This window comes from Equus quagga, chromosome 1 (genome assembly GCF_021613505.1).
Source record: "Equus quagga isolate Etosha38 chromosome 1, UCLA_HA_Equagga_1.0, whole genome shotgun sequence".
Taxonomy (NCBI): Eukaryota; Metazoa; Chordata; class Mammalia; order Perissodactyla; family Equidae; genus Equus; species Equus quagga.
This window is the reverse complement of record NC_060267.1, coordinates 114011232-114029806: the sequence shown is the minus strand read 5'-3', so window position 1 is coordinate 114029806 and position 18575 is coordinate 114011232. Positions and strand designations below refer to the sequence as shown.

The window sequence follows — 18575 nt, the reverse complement described above, 5'->3', positions numbered from 1 at the left end:
GGAGATAAAATGAAACAGAACACATGGTTCCTACTTTAGGGTTGACTGCAGGACAGTTGATCAGTATAGAGTGGTTAGGATGTACCTTGAAAGTTTTAATTATATTCAGTTTTCCAATAAAGCTATTTCTATATTGAAAATCAAAGACCTGGAATCATCATTGCAATCAGTTAGGCAGCATAACTGTCATAAGGTTTTCAATTACATTTGCCCTTCCTTGTCAAGGCCCTCCTGGCAGCCACCTGCTGCTGTGCCACCGACTCAGTGACATGTCTGGAGCCTTCCTCACACAGAGGAGATACAGACCCAGATTGTGTATAGAATTAAACACACACACAGATACACAAACAGTTTTGAGGTACTGGTGATATGAGATATGATCTTACTATTAAATACTTATACCTTAATAACTCCTGCAAATAGGTTATTGGAAAAAGGAATGACACAGCATTCCATATCACTACACGTTAGGAGTTATTCTCATTGTTCTTCCAGTATCCAAAGTAATATTTTGATCTAAGAGTAGAAGCTTGGAAATGTGAAATGAAAACTCCTTATTCACCTGCTATCTAAATTCTACACAAATGAAACTACACATCACCGTGTACCAAGATATTAGTCTTGGCAGCTCTGCATGTGTTTAGCTCCCCTGTAGGTTGAGCATAATGTGTCTACTTTATAGAGTGTTCTAAGGATGATGTGCGCCAATCCAGGTAAGGCCCTTTGAATGGTGCCTGACACATAGTGCATGCTCAAATAAGGTTAGCTGTTGTTATTAATATGAATCAAACTCCCAAGTAATTTTAGTTATATTATAGTTCACCTTCCAAAGGCAAAATGCCCACAGAGTATTTCCCTGGGCATTGTTTTAAGTTTCCAGTTATATTGCCCACTTGTATCCATTTGGAGAGTGACCTTTCTCAGTGTGGAACAGACTATCCTCTTCCCCTGGAAACCTGTGTGGGCTGAGAAACTCCTCTGTAATGAGAAACTCTCTTGGTTCCATTTGGAATTGATTTCACAAAAGTGCTTTCCTCAGAATAAACAATATGAAAAATCACCTTTTGAAAAAGCTCCTAATAATCACATTTGGAGATTATTGAAAGCTAATCATTCTTACGTGCTTAACAGATCCTGATACGGCTCCAGTGATCCATGGGGTGGACGTTATAAACAGCACATTAGTTAAAGTTACCTGGTCATCGATTCCAAAGGACAGAGTACATGGACATCTGAAAGGATATCAGGTTTTTATCTTAGATTTTCTTCTCATTGTTGAGTTAATATCTTCTTGCAAATAAGAACTGATTTCAGAAGAAGCCAAAAGAGAATCTGCCACTGTGGCCACATGGCTGATAAGTTACAGGGTTCCTATTTTCATTGCAGATAAATTGGTGGAAAACAAAAAGTCTGTTGGATGGAAGAACTCATCCCAAAGAAGTAAACATTCTGAGATTTTCAGGACAAAGAAGCTATGGAATGGTTCCTTCCCTAGATGCCTTTAGTGAATTTCACTTAACAGTCTTAGCCTATAATTCAAAGGGAGCTGGTCCAGAAAGTGAGCCTTATACATTTCAAACACCAGAAGGAGGTGAGAGAATAACAATGTATTATAATGTCAACATAGGAATTGTCCAATGAACAAATTAAACATTCCTCTCTTATTAGTAGTTAATTAATATGTACTTCAAATATGAGCTAACTTCTCAATTTCTCTGAAAAATTATAATCTAATGGTTTTGGGTTTTTTTTAGAAATTTACCAATTTATGAGTGTCTCTTCTTGGTCTTGTGTTTTCTAGTACCTGAACAGCCAACTTTTCTCAAGGTCATCAAAGTTAATAAAGACACTGCCACTTTATCCTGGGGACTACCTAAAAAATTGAATGGAAACTTAACTGGCTATCTATTACAGTACCAGATAAGTAAGTAAAGATTTGAATCGGATTAACCTATTGTTGTTTCATTTTTTGGTTGAGTATTTGGTTTGTTATGCTGAGCATCTGATGATCATGGTTTATAGGCCGGCATACTTCTTTATAGCACAGGGGCCTGTAAGCTGGCTTGCAGCCAAACCCAGCCCACTACCTGTTTTTATGAGGAAAGTTTTATTGGAACACAGCCATATGCACCCATTTAAGTTTTTCTCACTATAATGGCAAAGTTGAGTAGCGGTGATAGAGATTGAATGGCCCACAAAATCTAAATTATTCACAGTCTAGCTTTTTCAGAAAGGTTTGCCAAACCCTGTTACAGAAGAAAAGCAATATGCCAATGAGTACCAGAAAACATGAGTTTGATATTTGTATATGAGAGGCCTTAAGAATTAAGAAACATGCCAAAGAAAAGAGTTAGTAAATGATGTAATGCAGATTCAAAGCACAGGTAACTTCCACACTGCACTCTCTCTTCTGTCTCCAATGTATGTTTCCAGTCTCAACCCTAAATATACTTATATTTGTGGAGTCCTTTATTGATAGCCTATTGGGACAGGCAGGAAATATCGAGAAAACTAAAGAGTTGGTTTTCAACTATTACTCAAAATAGGCTAAACCCAGATGCTGCTCTGCCATTGGGTTGAAAAGAACATGTTTAGAGGAAATCATGTCATTCTTAATCATAGCCCCTCCCACTCTAATAGTCTTCACATCTAAGCATCATCTCAAAATGGAAATGAGGGGACTGAGATCATAGAAGATTTTAGACTTTGAGGACATACATTCCTAAAAAAACCAAAACACTGGGGCTGGCCCCGTGGCCGAGTGGTTAAGTTCTCGCGCTCCACTGCAGGCGGCCCAGTGTTTCGTTGGTTCGAATCCTGGGCGCGAACATGGCACTGCTCATCAGACCACGCTGAGGCAGCATCCCACGTGCCACAACTAGAAGGACCCACAACGAAATATACAACTATGTACCGGGGGGCTTTGGGGAGAAAAAGGAGAAAAAAAAAATCTTAAAAAAAAAAAAAAAAAAAAAAAAAACACTAGGACTACAGAAACCCAGTCTACACTGCTTGGAAAAACTAACTTGATCATAGCCCTGATGTGCCACTCTGCCATCAATTCAAGTCTTGCAGCAGTCCAGGTCAGGTGCCATCTTTAGCTTCTGATGGCCTGCTCTGAGGTGGGCTCGTATCGCTGTAATCCCAACAGATCAAGGATATTGATCTAATTTTAGCATTTTTGAGTGACTGTTTGTAGCAGGATCAGTAATGAGTATTCTCCTTGCATTTCTTCATTAAAATAGGAAATCTATAAGGTCTGTATTGTCACTATTTTATGGATAAGAGAATTGAGGCGTATATAATATACTTACCTAGAGTCATGCAGTAAAATAAGTGTTAAGCAAGGGTTCAAACCCAGATCAATCTTATTCTAGGTCTTGAGCTCTTAAGCCTACACAATTCTGTGAACTGGTTTTCAAAAATGTAGAAGGCACTGAAGAAATATTGAAGACTTTTTAAATGTCAATTTGTTTGGTAAAGATATGCCTTATCTTTATCCTAATAATAAAGAAACTTAACATGAATTAAATTCCAACCTTAATGTTGATCTGTATTTAAGATTTAAATTTACTTTAGAAACAAGTTCTTGGAATATATAGAGAAAAAGCTGAAATAGTAACAATTTCTGGGATTATTGTACTGTTTGATATGTGGATTTTTAAATTAAATGATTTAATTGTATACTTATTTTGTTTTTAAATTAAATGATTTAATTGTATACTTATTTTGTTTTCCATTAATAGCAAGTTATCAAAGTATTTTAGTTTATCTTTTTTATTGCTATTATATGTTCTAAATAGTTGCTGATTATGTATATGAGATCTCTGTGTATACTTTCCTGAATTCTTACATTGTTTGTGGTAGTTTTTAAATTGACTTTGTGATATTTTACAGCAATATTCTCAGATAATTCATAAAGTTTGATAATGTTGCTTTCTTCTTTCCAATATTTGGATCTTTAGTTTGTTTTTCGTTTTTCTTGATCTAATGCATTATACAGAACAAGGAAGGCATTTTTATGTCAAAGAAAATACTTTTATTTTGTTTTCGTATGTGGTATCTTGGACTGAGAGTCAGGAGGGTTTATTCTAATCCTTTTCCTGCCGCTAGTGGTTGCATGATCTTAGATGTGCCATTTCATCTCTTGGACTATTCTTATTGGTAATCCCACAGCACTTTGTGCTCTTGCACAAATCTCATGTCTTTGTTGGATTACAAATTCTTTGAAAGAAACTATTAAATTCATCATTTTCCCTTTAGCACTTTACATAGTGCTTAGTACACAGTAGATATTTAAAATATTTAATTTATTAATTAGTTTATTGATGCTACATATAGTGAGTACTTATTTGGTGCCACATATTAAACTCGAAACCATAGAAAACAAATAGATCGTTGTCCAAATTATTCCCCCCAAAGGAGGTTAAACGTGCTTAAGTCAAAGATACAGTGAAAATATGATAATGGAGAAGAGTCTCTCATTTTGATAGGTACGATGGAGGTGGAATGATTGACTTTAGTATGGCAAGTGATTGAGAACATGGACTCTGGAGTCAAAAGGCTGTGGTTTGTATTCAAATAAATCCCAGTCTGCCAATTACTGGCCTAGATCTAGGCAAGGTGTTTATTCTTGCCAAACCTCAGTTTTACAATGTATGGTATAGTCATACTAATTGTTTCTACCTCATAGAATTAAATGAATTGACGGCTATGAATAATTAAGATAATGCCTTGCATATCACAAGCGTTCACAGAAGGGAAAACAAGAGGCAACCTAACTTGAATTATTAAGACTATGAAATTTGAAGTGTTATTGTTCATGTTTATTTCTCTAGTAAATGACACCTATGAGGTTGGAGAACTAAATGATATCAACATTACAACTCCATCACAGCCTAGCTGGCATCTCAGAAACCTCAATGCAGCTACCAAGTACAAATTCTACTTGAGGGCTTGCACCTCAAAGGGCTGTGGAAAACCAATCACTGAGGAAAGTACCACACTAGGAGAAGGGAGTAAGTACCAGAGGCTTCTGCATGCAGTTTTTTAAACAACTACACTGAAAAGAATGTTCTACGTTTGTCATTGTAAATTAGAAATGATTGCGATCTCAATCTGTCTGACCTTTTGTTTTTCACTGACATATATACAGAATTTATTTATCTTGTTTGTAAAGTTCACATTGACTCAATTTATGGATTTCTATGTAACAGCATCAAACTATAGCCTTGGTGTATTTAAGGTCAGGAACTATAATTTTACTTAATCAAAATAGGGGGACATAAGGTCATAAAGTTATTCATAAGGTTAGTAGAGGGATATTTTTCTTTTGGAAATGTTTCCAAACAGAAAAATATATGTCTCTTGCCCTCATAGACGTTTTGCAACACTAATCTAATACATTTCACTTCTGTGTCTTGACTCATATATACATTGAATCATACATCAATTTTATTTTACTGTCTACTGGTTGATGCCAAATAACTGCCTTGAAAACAGCCCGTAAATCTGTAGTTTCATTTGGAAAATCCTCCTAATTCAATTGCACTTTTCTATTTTTTTTCCAACTCAGAACTATTTCCTTTACCAAATTATTTCTCCAGTTATGATTTTATCATTGTTTCTGCTAAGCTTTCTGTGATATCAACAGGGCATCAGGAAAGAAATAAGAAGGTGGAGTAAGAAAGGGAAATGAATCACAGGAAATCCAAATTTTAGATTAGAAAAAAGGTAGAATCAATGGGAAAAGAGAAAATAGTAATGAAGAAAATTAAATTGCCATTTATAAAAGATCTACATTAAAATATGTTCAAGTTTGCGAATCACTGGAAATCAACGTGTTTGTGTGAATGGTTATGCTCTGATCTTTATTGTCAGTTTAGTTGTTTCTCCCTCTTATTATTCTTGCTGCATCTAGATAATGAAGGGCTTATGTTTTCCTCAGATGCCCCACATACTCAAAACTCTCTTTTATGGGAAAAGTATATATATTCACATAATTTCTCCCAAGAGACCCACAAATTATTTCCAAGGATGAATTACACACCCAGTGAAGTGAGGAACTCATTTACCTACTCATAAAAGTTAGATTTAAAAATGATGTTTGAAAACTTTCTGGTAACTAAAAGGATCTTATTTCTCAAGTGTTCAAACTGGCGTTGAGAGTTCATTACAAAGAAAAGAAGTCAGAATAGTAGTAATCTAAATATGCAACTTCTGTATTTTTAAAAACAGGGTTTGAAGGCATGGAGAGGGTTTCTGTTTCGTTAGAACTATGACTATAATATGCGTGAGAAATGCTAATCCCATTCTTGCAGATTTGCAGCATGTGAGAAAAAAATATTCTCAAAATGGCCTACACAATTTTGTAGTAGTTACACATTCTAATATATGTCGAAATATTTGGAAAATTTGGGCTTGATTGTGTTCATGAAACAATTCAAAAATTGCTTTTAGAGGATGGAAAATGCTGTTGATATGATTTTATAAATGATGCTACATCTCTTCAGCCAATTAAAGATGTAACTAATGTGCTTGAGTGTCTGACAGCAAATGTCTTCACTGTCTTATGTGTCAGTAATTTGCAAATGTTTCTTACTACTATGTTTGTGCTCTTTTTCAGGAATCTGCATTTTCAGTATTCCTGCTACTGCCCCTTTCCTAGTTGACACTGATTTCTCTTCCGTAGGCATATCTTGCCATATTTACAGGAAAGAAACTGTAATCTCTTTTCCCACTGGATTTCAGCATAATCTTTGCAAAAAAGAAAAATATATATATTTCCACTGAGGAGACACATCTTGTTATCACTAAACACTCTAAAAATGATAACTTTTGGCCAAATTGGAATCTGTTTCTGTGTATCTTTCTTCTCCTTGCTTTGCCTCGATAGCACAGTTTAAGGTCATCTGACAATTATTCAGAGAATGGGATTTGCTACACAACCTTTTTTAAAATTATTTTCAGGCTGTCATTCCAATTTTCAGGTGGCTCCCATTCCATAATCTAAGATGGGGAAAAAGAGGGAGATAATCAGAAATATTCTTTTTTGTGTCATTACTGGTTTGAATAAGAAACACTTGCTTTGCTCTGTTTTTCAAAAGCTTGTTCTACTTAATGTTATACTAATACTTCTGTTTTTCAAAGTCAAAATTAATTGCATTCTGTTTCAATGGTGCTCAGTCTTAAAGGCTTTGCTCAACTAATATAAGTGGCCTGATTTCTCCCATAGTACCATTTTTTAATGAAGCCCTTTTGTTATCAGTAATTATTTGGTCAATTTCTATTCTAAAGTGAAAAGTTATAACTAAATTTTAACATGTAACATATATCCATTTAAAACAGAGTTTCAAAACCCCCAATATTCTCAACATGGAATGTATTTTATTTTCAGTATAAATTGTTAATATTTTCTGGTTAGCAAAATTATCAATAAAATTCAAAAATATTTTAGATATCTTGTTGCAAGATCAGAAATTAAATATATATTTAATTGACTCATTTTTATCTGCTGCTATGAGATTCTACAATTAATATATTGACATATTCATGTTTCTTTTTTGAAAAATGTTAATTTCTCAAACGCTTTCAAAATCTCATTGCATTTCATTTAAATGTACCTATAAACCTGCACTTTATGTACCTTAAATTTCTACCAATTTTAAATATTTAATATATGACCATATTATCCTACTATTCTATCAATATTTATGGAGAAGATCAAGGCAAAAAGAAGTAATACATAGTAAGGATTATAATGTCATATACTTCCAATTATAAGCCAAAATGGTCATATTCCTTTTTCTGCTAGATTTGTGAAAGTCCAATTGCACTAAATTACCTTGTGTGAGTTTTGAAGTCCGTGTTTGGTTTTGAACCATTCACTTGACTGGGCAGATTTATAGTACCATTTCATCAACCAGTACATCATCTTAAAAGGACATGAATTAAGTTCATTTCATTTCTTCAATTTCACTATGTTCAAAAAGAAAATCTTGAAATGTTGATTTTCTTGATCACCTGATAATTCAAAAACTACCTGAGAAAACAAAATGCTACAAATGGCTTTTTTATTCATCTCAAATAACAATATTTTTTCACCTTTCATGTCCTGCTTTTAAATGATTAAACAATTCGTTTGATTTAACTGTGTGCATTTCTTAGGTAAAAGTATCGGGAAGATATCAGAAGGAGTAAATCTTACTCAAAAGATTCACCCCGTAGAGGTATTTGAGCCGGGAGCTGAACATGTAGTTCGTCTATTGACTAAGAATTGGGTTGATAACAATAGCATTTTTGAAGATGTAATTGACACAAGAGGGAGAGGTGAGAAACGAGATTATATTTGGGGCAGTATTAGACAGTAGATCTGTGTTCTGTAGATTATTTCATTTTACATTCTTCCTATATTAAAGATAAAAATATGGAGTCCATTAGCTATAAAAAAGAGTTTCAATTTGTTTTGGCGTAGTATTTTAAAATCATCAAAATGAAAAATGTTCTACCCAGGTCCAATTTATCCCTTACTGTTTTTACCAGAGTACTTGCCTAAAAATATCTCCTCCTGATTAACACATGTTAATAACAAAACTAAAAAGAAAACCACAACAAAATAAAAACACAGAAGCTCCATGACAACCTGCATATAACCAAGGCGGCTTGTGCTTTTGCTTGCTTGTGGCTGCTGCTGTATGTAACTTCGTCTGCCTCCACTTTCCTCTTTGGTTTTTATCCTCAGAACCAAATGCAACTTGAGAGGACCCTTTCTAAATCAAGAATGAAGGATTTATCAGTATTCTCCCCAGGAAATGTCCTTCAAATCACATTCCCTCTACGGTCGCTCAAAGGAAATTAATATTGATGCTATTTTGTATGTTTAAAAATGATGTTTAATTTTCCACCAAGGGGCATAATCCCAGAGCCTTTCTAGCATTCACTGTGTGACTTCTCTTTGTACAACAGAATATGCTGGTTTATACGATGACATCTCCACTCAAGGCTGGTTTATTGGATTGATGTGTGCGATTGCTCTTCTCACGCTAATATTGTTAACTGTTTGCTTTGTGAAGAGGAACAAAGGTGGAAAGTACTCAGGTAAAAGTGTTTCTTTTTATGACTTTCAATTTATTAAGTAGTATTTTCTAGGAGGTGTTCTTCAGAGACTTATTAAGTTATTTAGGTCAAATTTCCATTAGCAGATTAGATATACAGTGTACTGAAAGGAAAAGAAATCCCTATATTAACTGACCAAAGGGACTATGTGTAGTCTAGAATATTATCTCCAGATGGTAACTTGTTTTCTAGTTTCTAGTGCTTGAAATAGGCTCTAATGAGGCTTACAATATTTCCAAGCTTCTATTTTCTATTGTAAAATATCAGAGATGTTGAGATGTTGCGAAGACATATTATGAAGTCACACTCATATATTTTCATGTCTCAAGAAGAAAGGACCTATTTAAAGATTGGCACCTGAGCCACCATCTGTTGCCAATCTTCTTTTTTGTTTTCTTTTTCTTCTTCTCTCCAAAGCCTCCCAGTGCATAGCTGCATATTCTAGTTGTGAGTGTCTCTGGTTGTGGTATGTGGGACACCACCTCAGCATGGCCTGATGAGCGGTGTGGTGTCCGCACCCAGGATCCAAACCAGTGAAACCCTGGCTGCCGAAGTGGAGTGTCTGAATTTAACCACTTGGCCATGGGGCCGGCCCCATGGACCTATTTATAGTATATCTCTATACATTCATCACTCAGAGAGTTTTTGCACTAGTGCGTTCTAATAGTATTGGCTCCACTAGTCAACTTTGTTAGAGTTAACCATTGCTGGGAATGCATTTCTTATTACCATGATATATATTGGATACACTGCCTCCTGAATTAATGGTACACAAAACATAAATAAAAACCATCCTAGCTAATATAATGGTTGGCTTTAATTTTATTCAACTTTCAAATTTATTTTATCTTTTATATATATATAGTTGTTGCTATTATTATTTTTGCTTACTAGTCATGGTGTTTTTATATAGGGAGAATGATTTAGATCCTACTGCTATTAGTTTGATGATGTTCAGATTAGTGAGAAGTTCTTTACTGGCTTATGGTTCGTCCAGCAAATATTTATTGGGAGCCTATTATGTATATTGAACAGTCAAAGAAACAAACAAGAGCATAATTTATGATATTTTGTAAAATGACTTGGAAAATTTATGCAATGATAGATCTCATTTTTTTTTCCTGTGAAGACTCAATTATTATGAATTCGATTTTCAATGACTAATGAATGTTCTAGGTCATTAATTGGAAACTTTAAAAAGATATAGCATTTCCTTTTGAGTATCCCCAACAAATACTCATTTGTGAAGTGTGGCTCTAAATTCTAAAGAAGCTTTCTCAAATGGTGCTCTTAAAGGAAAAATAAGTCAGCACTTCACATTTTAGGACAACTGAGAGAATCTTCTAGATCCTTGCAAGCAGTAGTAAAAGGTGCTGCGAAGAAGGACTTTGTTTGTTTTCCTATTAAAGTGAAGCAAGAACTTCCTTGTTCTATATCCCACTATTTAGAATGTCTAATTTAAAATGTCACTACAGACCTAAATATTCTGAATATTGAGGCAATTTTGAGTAAGAGAAAGAGCAGAACAACCATAATCAACTCTTCTATTCACTTTAGCTTAGAGGCAGAGATCTGATATGAGCCTATGACATCTTCAAAAAGTTTAGGATAACAAAATGAATATTTAGTAATTTGCTCTTCATTAAGAGGCCATAACTAAATTTGACTCTTCCAGTAAGATTTATTGCCCATATAATATCAAATTGTCACATGAAAATCTACAACATTCTGTAACTCTGATGACAAATAAGGAGAACCCAGAAAATCCTTTTTCTTTTTTATTTAAGCGAAGGATAACTGATGAGTTGTAGATACAACCACAAAAAACTTGACTTAGGTGGCTGGCCCCATGGCGTGGTGCTTAAGTTCAGCACGCTCCACTTTGGTGGCCCAGGTTTGCAGGTTTGGATCCCTGGCATGGACCGACACCACTCATCATCCATGCTGTGGCAGCAACCCATATACAAAATATAAGAAGATAGGCACAGATGTCAGCTCAGGATGAATCTGCCTCAGCAAAAAAAAAAAAAAAAACAAGAAAAAACACCCCAACTTGATTTATTAGGATCAAAAAATTTGAGCAATACTATTCTTATTGATTATTCATCTTTCAACAGCATTGCTAATATGTCTGTAAAATTTATTTGTATTACTTTCTCCTCTATTTTTTTTAGTGAAAGAAAAGGAAGATTTGCATCCAGATCCAGAAGTTCAGTCAGTAAAAGATGAAACTTTTGGTGAATACAGGTAAACGTAATGTTCTATTTTAAAACGTATCAAAACACATATTCATCAGGTTATAAGCTTAAAAATACAAAAAGAAGTGTTTATTATTAAAATGAAGCTTATAGGACTATATTGTAATGCCCCTATAGAGAACAATTTGTAAAAATAGGGCCTACCTAAGTGATAGCAGCTGAATTTCTGTGTGCAGGCGTGGGGTTGTAACTGCAAACTAGGGAGAAGTGGTGCCAAGAAACTTTCTTGATGCTCTATGTGCTATGCAAAGGACACTATTTTTATTTAGACTGAATATCTATTTGGGGCAGCTAAAATATATGAAGTCCCTCTTCAGCATGGCCATTATGAACCCAGGTTGTATTCAGTTTACATCCATAAATATATATTCTGTGCACCTGCTGGGTGTACCTGCAAAGGTGAGTGAGTTACAAACCTTGTCCTCAAGACGAACCTAGTCTGCAGAGGAAAAAACTTTTCTATTCCAATAGCTGTATTTAATTAAATAGAATAAGAGAGCAAAAAAGAGAGCAACTATTTCTGCCTAGGATGGGTTTTGGAAAGGGATCATTTGAAAGAAATAAGCTAGGCTTTAAAGGATGAAAAAGATTGTTACTGTTAGCTGCTGAGCAGAGCATGACCAAATATGTGAGGATATAAAAGTGTGTCGCCATACATGGGAGAAATTGCAAGAAATCTGGTATGAGGCGGCTAGCTCTTGAGGGTGTGTTGTTCTTCCCACTCTCCTGTTGTCTCTCTCCATCTTCCCCTTTCCACCCTCTCCATTCCTTAGCTCTTCTTCTTTGGGATGCTATTGTTTTCTGTCACGTCCTCTGTATATTGCAGCCAAGAGAGCTATTGCAATTTCCAGGCTTATATGGCCTTTAGCATGCATGAGACCAGGATCCATATCAAACAAGAGACCTGATTGGCCCAGATTGGGCCATGCCTGCATCCATTGCTATAATCAGGGATAAAGAGTACTCTGATTAGCTATCTTGCATTAACTGATATACATCTGAGCCTCATCATAGGCTCTACTTTGCTCTATACTTACCTTTCTTTCTCCTGCTTGGTAAATACTCTCTTTATGTTTTTCTATTTCTTGATAAATCACTTTAAGTTCTTTCCAGAATAAGGAGCATTAAAGAGGGAAGAAGCAAGGAAGAAAGGAAGGGAAGGAGGGAGGAAAAGAGAGAGAGAGAAAGAAAAACTTGAAACTTTACAAATTTATAAATTGTGGCTCAAATTCCACAAGGCAAGGCTCACAGGGGACCAATGTCAACTGTTTGAAGACAGTTGGAAACAGTTTAAAGACTGTTTGAAAGACAGGTATTACTAGTTCAATTTTACAGGCAAGAAAACTAGGACAGTGCCTTGTCAAAAAACTAATTTCTCCATGCTCTGCTGCTTCTTTAAAGAGACAGAGAAAATCACCCCCTAAACGATTTCACCTGGCATCCCATCAGAGTTAAGATGTGTTCCATCCTCTTTCCCTAAAACTACATGTTCATCAGGAACATTATTTAGTCTCCAAGTTATCCCAGAAGACAATTTCCTGGATGTTGTGCCCTTGTATAACATGAATTCTTATCATTCCAGCTTCTGGAAATAGTGTCTTAACTACTCATTGCCTGGCCCCCAACCCAAGCCAATGCTATATCTTGCTTTTGTTTGTTGGTTTTGTTTTTGTAACTGTAGAATCCCAATTCTGGAGCCAGTTATTGTATGAGTCAGGATAGGCTGGGTTATGCTGCTGTGAAAAACAATGCCAAAATATTTTTCTTTTCATTTTTTTTATGCTTTATTGGTAAGGAAGATTGGCCCTGAGCTAACAACTGTTGCCAATCTTCCTCTTCCCCCCCCCCCCACCCCCGCTGCAAAGCCCCAGTACATAGTTATAGATCCTAGTTGTAAGTCCTTCTAGTTCTTCTATGTGGGATGCTGCTACAGCATGGCTTGATGAACAGTGTGTAGGTCCATGCCCAGGATCCGAACTGGCGAACCCTGGGCCGCCAAAGTGGAACAAGTAAACTTAACCACTTGGCCACAGGGCTGGCCCCCAAACTTTTTTTCTTTCTCAAGTTGTGTGTCCAATGCAGATGGCTCTGGTCATCTTGGTCACTTAGGAGTGATTGGCTGGTGGGTGAACATCCAGGGTCACCACGGCAGTGGGATAGAACATGGCAAATTGAGGACTGGCTGTAAAGTGACCCATGTCACCTTTGCTCACTTTTCTTTGGCCAAAGCAAGTCACATGCAAAGAAGTACCGTCCTACCATATTTCCAGACAGCTGAGAGCTGGACCTATTTGATGAGGAGCACTGGTGACGACCACAAATTATAAAGTGCTAATCACATTCTTATTATATTTTTTCCAAATTCTTATTTTTAAAATTGTATAAAAATCATTTAATTTGGTATATAACTTTACAGTGTGACAGTAGTCAGTACTTAAAAGAAATCTTCATCAGAAATTTAGAAAAAGGTATCATTTTATAGACATTTTACTAATTCAGAGTTGCTTTTGTTGAAGAATAAAACCCAGACCAAAAATATAGGATACTTGTAGTTTTTATGTTCTAAAAATGCCGGCTATTTTTTTTCATTTAACAAACCTGAGTTTTAAACTATATTAAAGAAAGTTCCTTTGTTATAAGAAACAGAATTTGATTGATTAACCTAAACAAAAGAGAAATTTTTGCAAGGATTCGAGGGAATGTACAGGATCAAAGGTAAAGACAGAAGATCAAAACTTGCTGACGACGAGTTCCGAAAGTTCATGAAAGCAAGGGAGACAGCGTCTGTCCTATATGTATGTTGACAGATTGAAGCTCTGCGTTTCCCACAAAGGCTCCCAATATTGAAGAGAAGCGGAAGTGTTATGAATAATAAAAATCGTTTCCCAGTTACTCACAATGACGTGAATTGGTTATGACTTTTTAAACATTTATTTGTGGAAGTGTCATTTGTGGGTTTATTTCTCCATCTTCAATGATAATGTGAATATCCTGAAAATTATGAGACCGATTAGCCCTGCTGCGTGAGGTTTGCTTTATGGCAATATCTTATCTTAGGTTTTGTTGAACTATTCTTTTTGTTTTCTAGTGACAGTGATGAAAAACCTCTCAAGGGAAGTCTTCGGTCCCTCAACAGGGATATGCAGGCAACAGAAAGTGCTGACAGCTTAGTTGAGTATGGAGAAGGCGACCATGGCCTATTCAATGAAGATGGATCATTTATTGGCGCTTATACTGGGTCTAAGGAGAAAGGATCTGTTGAAAGCAATGGCAGTTCTACAGCAACATTTCCCCTCCGAGCATAAACACAGCGCATGTAAACAACATCAGTGGTTCATACCAAGCTTCCATATTTATCTGTTCAAATGGGCTAGAACTTTCACATAGGAATAGAAATGTATTGGCAGAAGATTTCATCTAGAATTCGAACATCCTGCTATCATGTTGAGAACAATAGCGCTGCCTTGAAAAAATAAAATACCTACACTACAGACCTATGTTGTTGTTTCTGTTCAGGTGCTCAAAATGCAGAACACAAAACAAATCTTGTATTTAGTTTCACCTCAACTGAATCCAAAGTATCCACTCCCTGTCCTCCGTATTTGCCTGGTTTTACTATTCACTGTGTTTGCATAGATGTTGCTACCTTGTGGGTTTTTCTCTGTATGCACATGTGTATTCAGTCTCTGAGAACTGTCTTAAAAGATGGTAAGCAAACTGGTTATTTAAAATGTAAAGAGGAATATGAATGTCGTATTAAAACAGTTCATTGAATATATACAGTCTAAAGTTATTTAAATTTTTAGTAGTAGAAGTCTTAGGCGAACAATCAACTAGTATTTATTGAGCTCCTAACTATTTGCCCAGAGATGGTCATGTTTAAAGAGAATTCTAACTTTGTCAGTTTCAATAGGAATTTGTTATCTCTATCAGTTATCACATCTGCCAACATCTTTGTTTTTGTTTTTTTCTTGAACTAAATTCAGCTGCAACGGAAGCAGTGGTCAGAAGGCTATCTTATGAAAGAACAGGCACGAGGTGTCCATGATGCTGGAGTCTAATAACTGTATCTTTTAAATATCTCCATTTCTAAATTGACTGCTTTTACCTTTGTTCTATGTTTATATAATGGTATGCTTGCATATGTTTCATGAATGCATTGTACATATTATGTTAATATTTACACAATTTAAAATATAGATGTGTTTTATTTTGAAGTGAGAAGAAGAGCATTAACAGGCATGTCTGTATAGCTAGAGTTATATAGTAAGATACAATTTTTCATCATTTCAGAGCTACAACCTATAACATGAGGTTTCAAAACTGAAGATTTTGTATAAAGCATTTGGGTTTTGTTCTTATATTGCTTTTTCCAACAGTCTCAAAATAAAATGTCATATAAATATTGAGGGAGATGTTTTCATATTTTTCAAAATAAATTTTTGTTGTCAAGTGTTTTCCTACCCCAGCCCCCCAAAAGAAAAACTGTTTACAGTAGAAATTCCTATACATATGTTTGCCTATATCATATTTTAAACATCTTCAGGGGGGAGTCTTTTTCTATGTTCTCCTTCTGTCAAAGTCAGTACAAATTCAGGGAATTTATTTCCTGATGTGGGCTACTAATCCTTCTAAGATTGTACATTCAAATGGTTTAGAAACAGTATGAAGGACTGTGCATGCATGTCAGTAAAATTCAAGGTTCAACTCCTCATTTTCTGGAAGCATTTTTTTTTAACCTTACTATGAAATTCTTAATTATGCTTAACTGAAATTGACTCAGAGATTTTATTTTTTGAATTGTAGCTATGGGCATATATTGTTAATTCCTTAACTTTGATTTATGTAGCCCACTATATTTCTTGTGGACCAAAATTAGGGATGTTTATAATGGTCCATGCAATAATCCACTCGGAATATCTCATTCTCGTTTTAAACCTGTGTGTCCTCCAAAATGCATGGGAGGCAAAAGAATGTCTTATTTAAAACAATACTTCATGGGCTCAGGATTTGACCACACTCCCCAAATAAGAATTTCCAAAGAGGGAAGGCATCTTGGTCCTCACCTTCTGTGAGTATGAGGATCCACACATCCATCAGTTCACCTTGAGCTTTATCCCCATCTGATTTTTAAGGCACATCTTTTCTGGAGGAGGCATCATCAGGTTTTGACTTATCTGGGAGGAATTTCTGGTACTCAGCTGCTGATGAGGCCCAGGGTGGGACTTACGAGTTTAGTTCTACCATTATTCTAGCTCTTTTCTTTGCCATTAGCCAAAAAGATTTTAAGAGAATCATGTAGGTTGGAGGTAATCTGAAAAAAGCATTAGAAGTAGATTTTTTAAAGACTTAACAATCTTTAAGTTAGAAGTTCACACAAATAATGAAATGTTTTCTTTGCCTAGATCTTAAAGTTCTCCTTTGGTTGAGCAATAAGACTGTTCCTGCTTATATTTTCTGAATGGCCAAAACTTATGGATATGAAAAATGAGGTTGCATTATGACTTCCTTTTGCTATCACTCTCTATTACCTTTTCTCGATACCATTTGGCTTCTACTGGGAATCTTCAGCACAGAAGGAATAGGTCCCTGACTGACTTTCTCTAGTCTACTGTCAATATTATTTTAATGTCATAGATTGTGTATCATCTCAAGGATTGTTGGTGGGGGTGAGTCCCTAGGGAGCTGTCCAAGAGTTGGGAAAACCCAAGTTCTCTTCCTGGTTCCAGCACTGATTTTGTACATAAATAGGCAAGTTGCTTGACCCCTTTGCTTCAAACTGGCTCAGCTATAAAGTGCTAATGATGATCTCAGTTACCTTATCTTTGTCACAGGGTGTTTTTTTAATGAAAAGAAATTGAAAATGATAAAAGCTAAGATGCCTTTTAACTTCATAAACAAACCTTTAATCTAATGATGTATTGGAAAGTCACCCCATGCATACCAATTCAACTTTTTTCCTGTGAGCACATAAATATATTTTTATAGAAAAACAAATCTACAGGAAATAAAATAAGTCTACTGTTCAATGAGCAGTGGGATTTGCATATGCCATCAGAAGTGATTAATCAGAAGAAAGTTAAGCAGGGTCTTTGCTATACAAAAGTGTTTTTCACTAATTTTGCATGTGTATTTATAAGAAAATGTGAATTTGGTGGATTTATTCTATTGGTATAAAGGCATCTGATATTTTAGATGTACCCATATTTATAAAAGTGTAAAGCACAATGAAATTATGCTGGAAGTCTCAAATAATATTTTTTTCCTATTTTATATTCATGGAAGAGATGAGCTAAAGAGAGAACAATAATGAGAAATGTTGGTGTGTTTTTCTAAGCATTTAAAACATAATTGCCAATTGAAACCCTAAGTATGTTTACATGCCATTAAGATATGATTCTTGTAACAATTTTAAATTGATTATAAAGGGATTGGGTTTGTAATCTGTGGTAGTATATATCCTAGTGTTCCCATAGTGAAATGAGTAGGGTTGAGCCAAAGTTTACTTTGTTTTGTATCTTAAATTGTTTGATTACATCATCAAAAGAGATAAAAGGTATGTAGAACTGGTTTACCTGATGACTTTTTTTTGGCTTAGAGAATATTCATAGTAGAACTTTATTAAAATGTGTTTGTATTGTAGGTGGTGTTTGTATTATGCTTACGAATATGTATGGTTTAAAAATATTTTCATTATACATGAAATTCAACTTTCCAAATAAAAGTTTGACTTCATGTACTCTAAAAATGTTTGTATCCTTTTCTATCCAGATGAGAAGAATAAGAATTTACATATCAACTTTATCTTCAATTGCCTCTGATCCCGGAATATCTATAAATGTAGAATAAATTAATAAATTACAAATGAGGCATGAAGTGATTTTGATTTGAATGACTATATTTACAAATAGACCATTTAATATCATCAACATCTACAAAATGTAACATGCCAATAAATTCTACACTTATGATAAATGCAGAATTAAGATGAATGTATATTCATTTGATTATTTTTAAGACAATGTAGAAATGTCACTGTTCAAGAAAATGTCCAATATGCCATACTTTCAAATAAGGCTAGTTGGTAATTGGGACACCCAATCTGGCTCAGCAGATAACCTATTGAAAAGTTTGATTTTTAAAAAGTGTTTTATGTGTACTAAGTACATATATTGTCACACTAAGCCTCTAAAACAATCCTCT

The 18575-nt window shown here is 35.0% G+C and overlaps 1 protein-coding gene across 5 annotated transcripts in view; it reads left to right on the top strand.

Annotated features, from left to right (window-relative positions):
* Positions 1-18120, top strand: part of CHL1 (cell adhesion molecule L1 like) — a 214199-nt gene extending 196079 nt beyond the window's left edge. For all 5 annotated transcript variants that reach the window (XM_046668608.1, XM_046668627.1, XM_046668592.1 and 2 more), the window contains 7 exons: positions 1132-1247; positions 1387-1591; positions 1802-1924; positions 4839-5018; positions 8965-9096; positions 11289-11361; positions 14461-18120. In XM_046668608.1, the coding sequence (XP_046524564.1) occupies positions 1132-1247; positions 1387-1591; positions 1802-1924; positions 4839-5018; positions 8965-9096; positions 11289-11361; positions 14461-14677 (1046 nt within the window). In that variant the 3' untranslated portion in view covers positions 14678-18120. The remainder of the gene's footprint in view (positions 1-1131; positions 1248-1386; positions 1592-1801; positions 1925-4838; positions 5019-8964; positions 9097-11288; positions 11362-14460) is intronic.
* Positions 18121-18575: the final 455 nt, after the last annotated feature.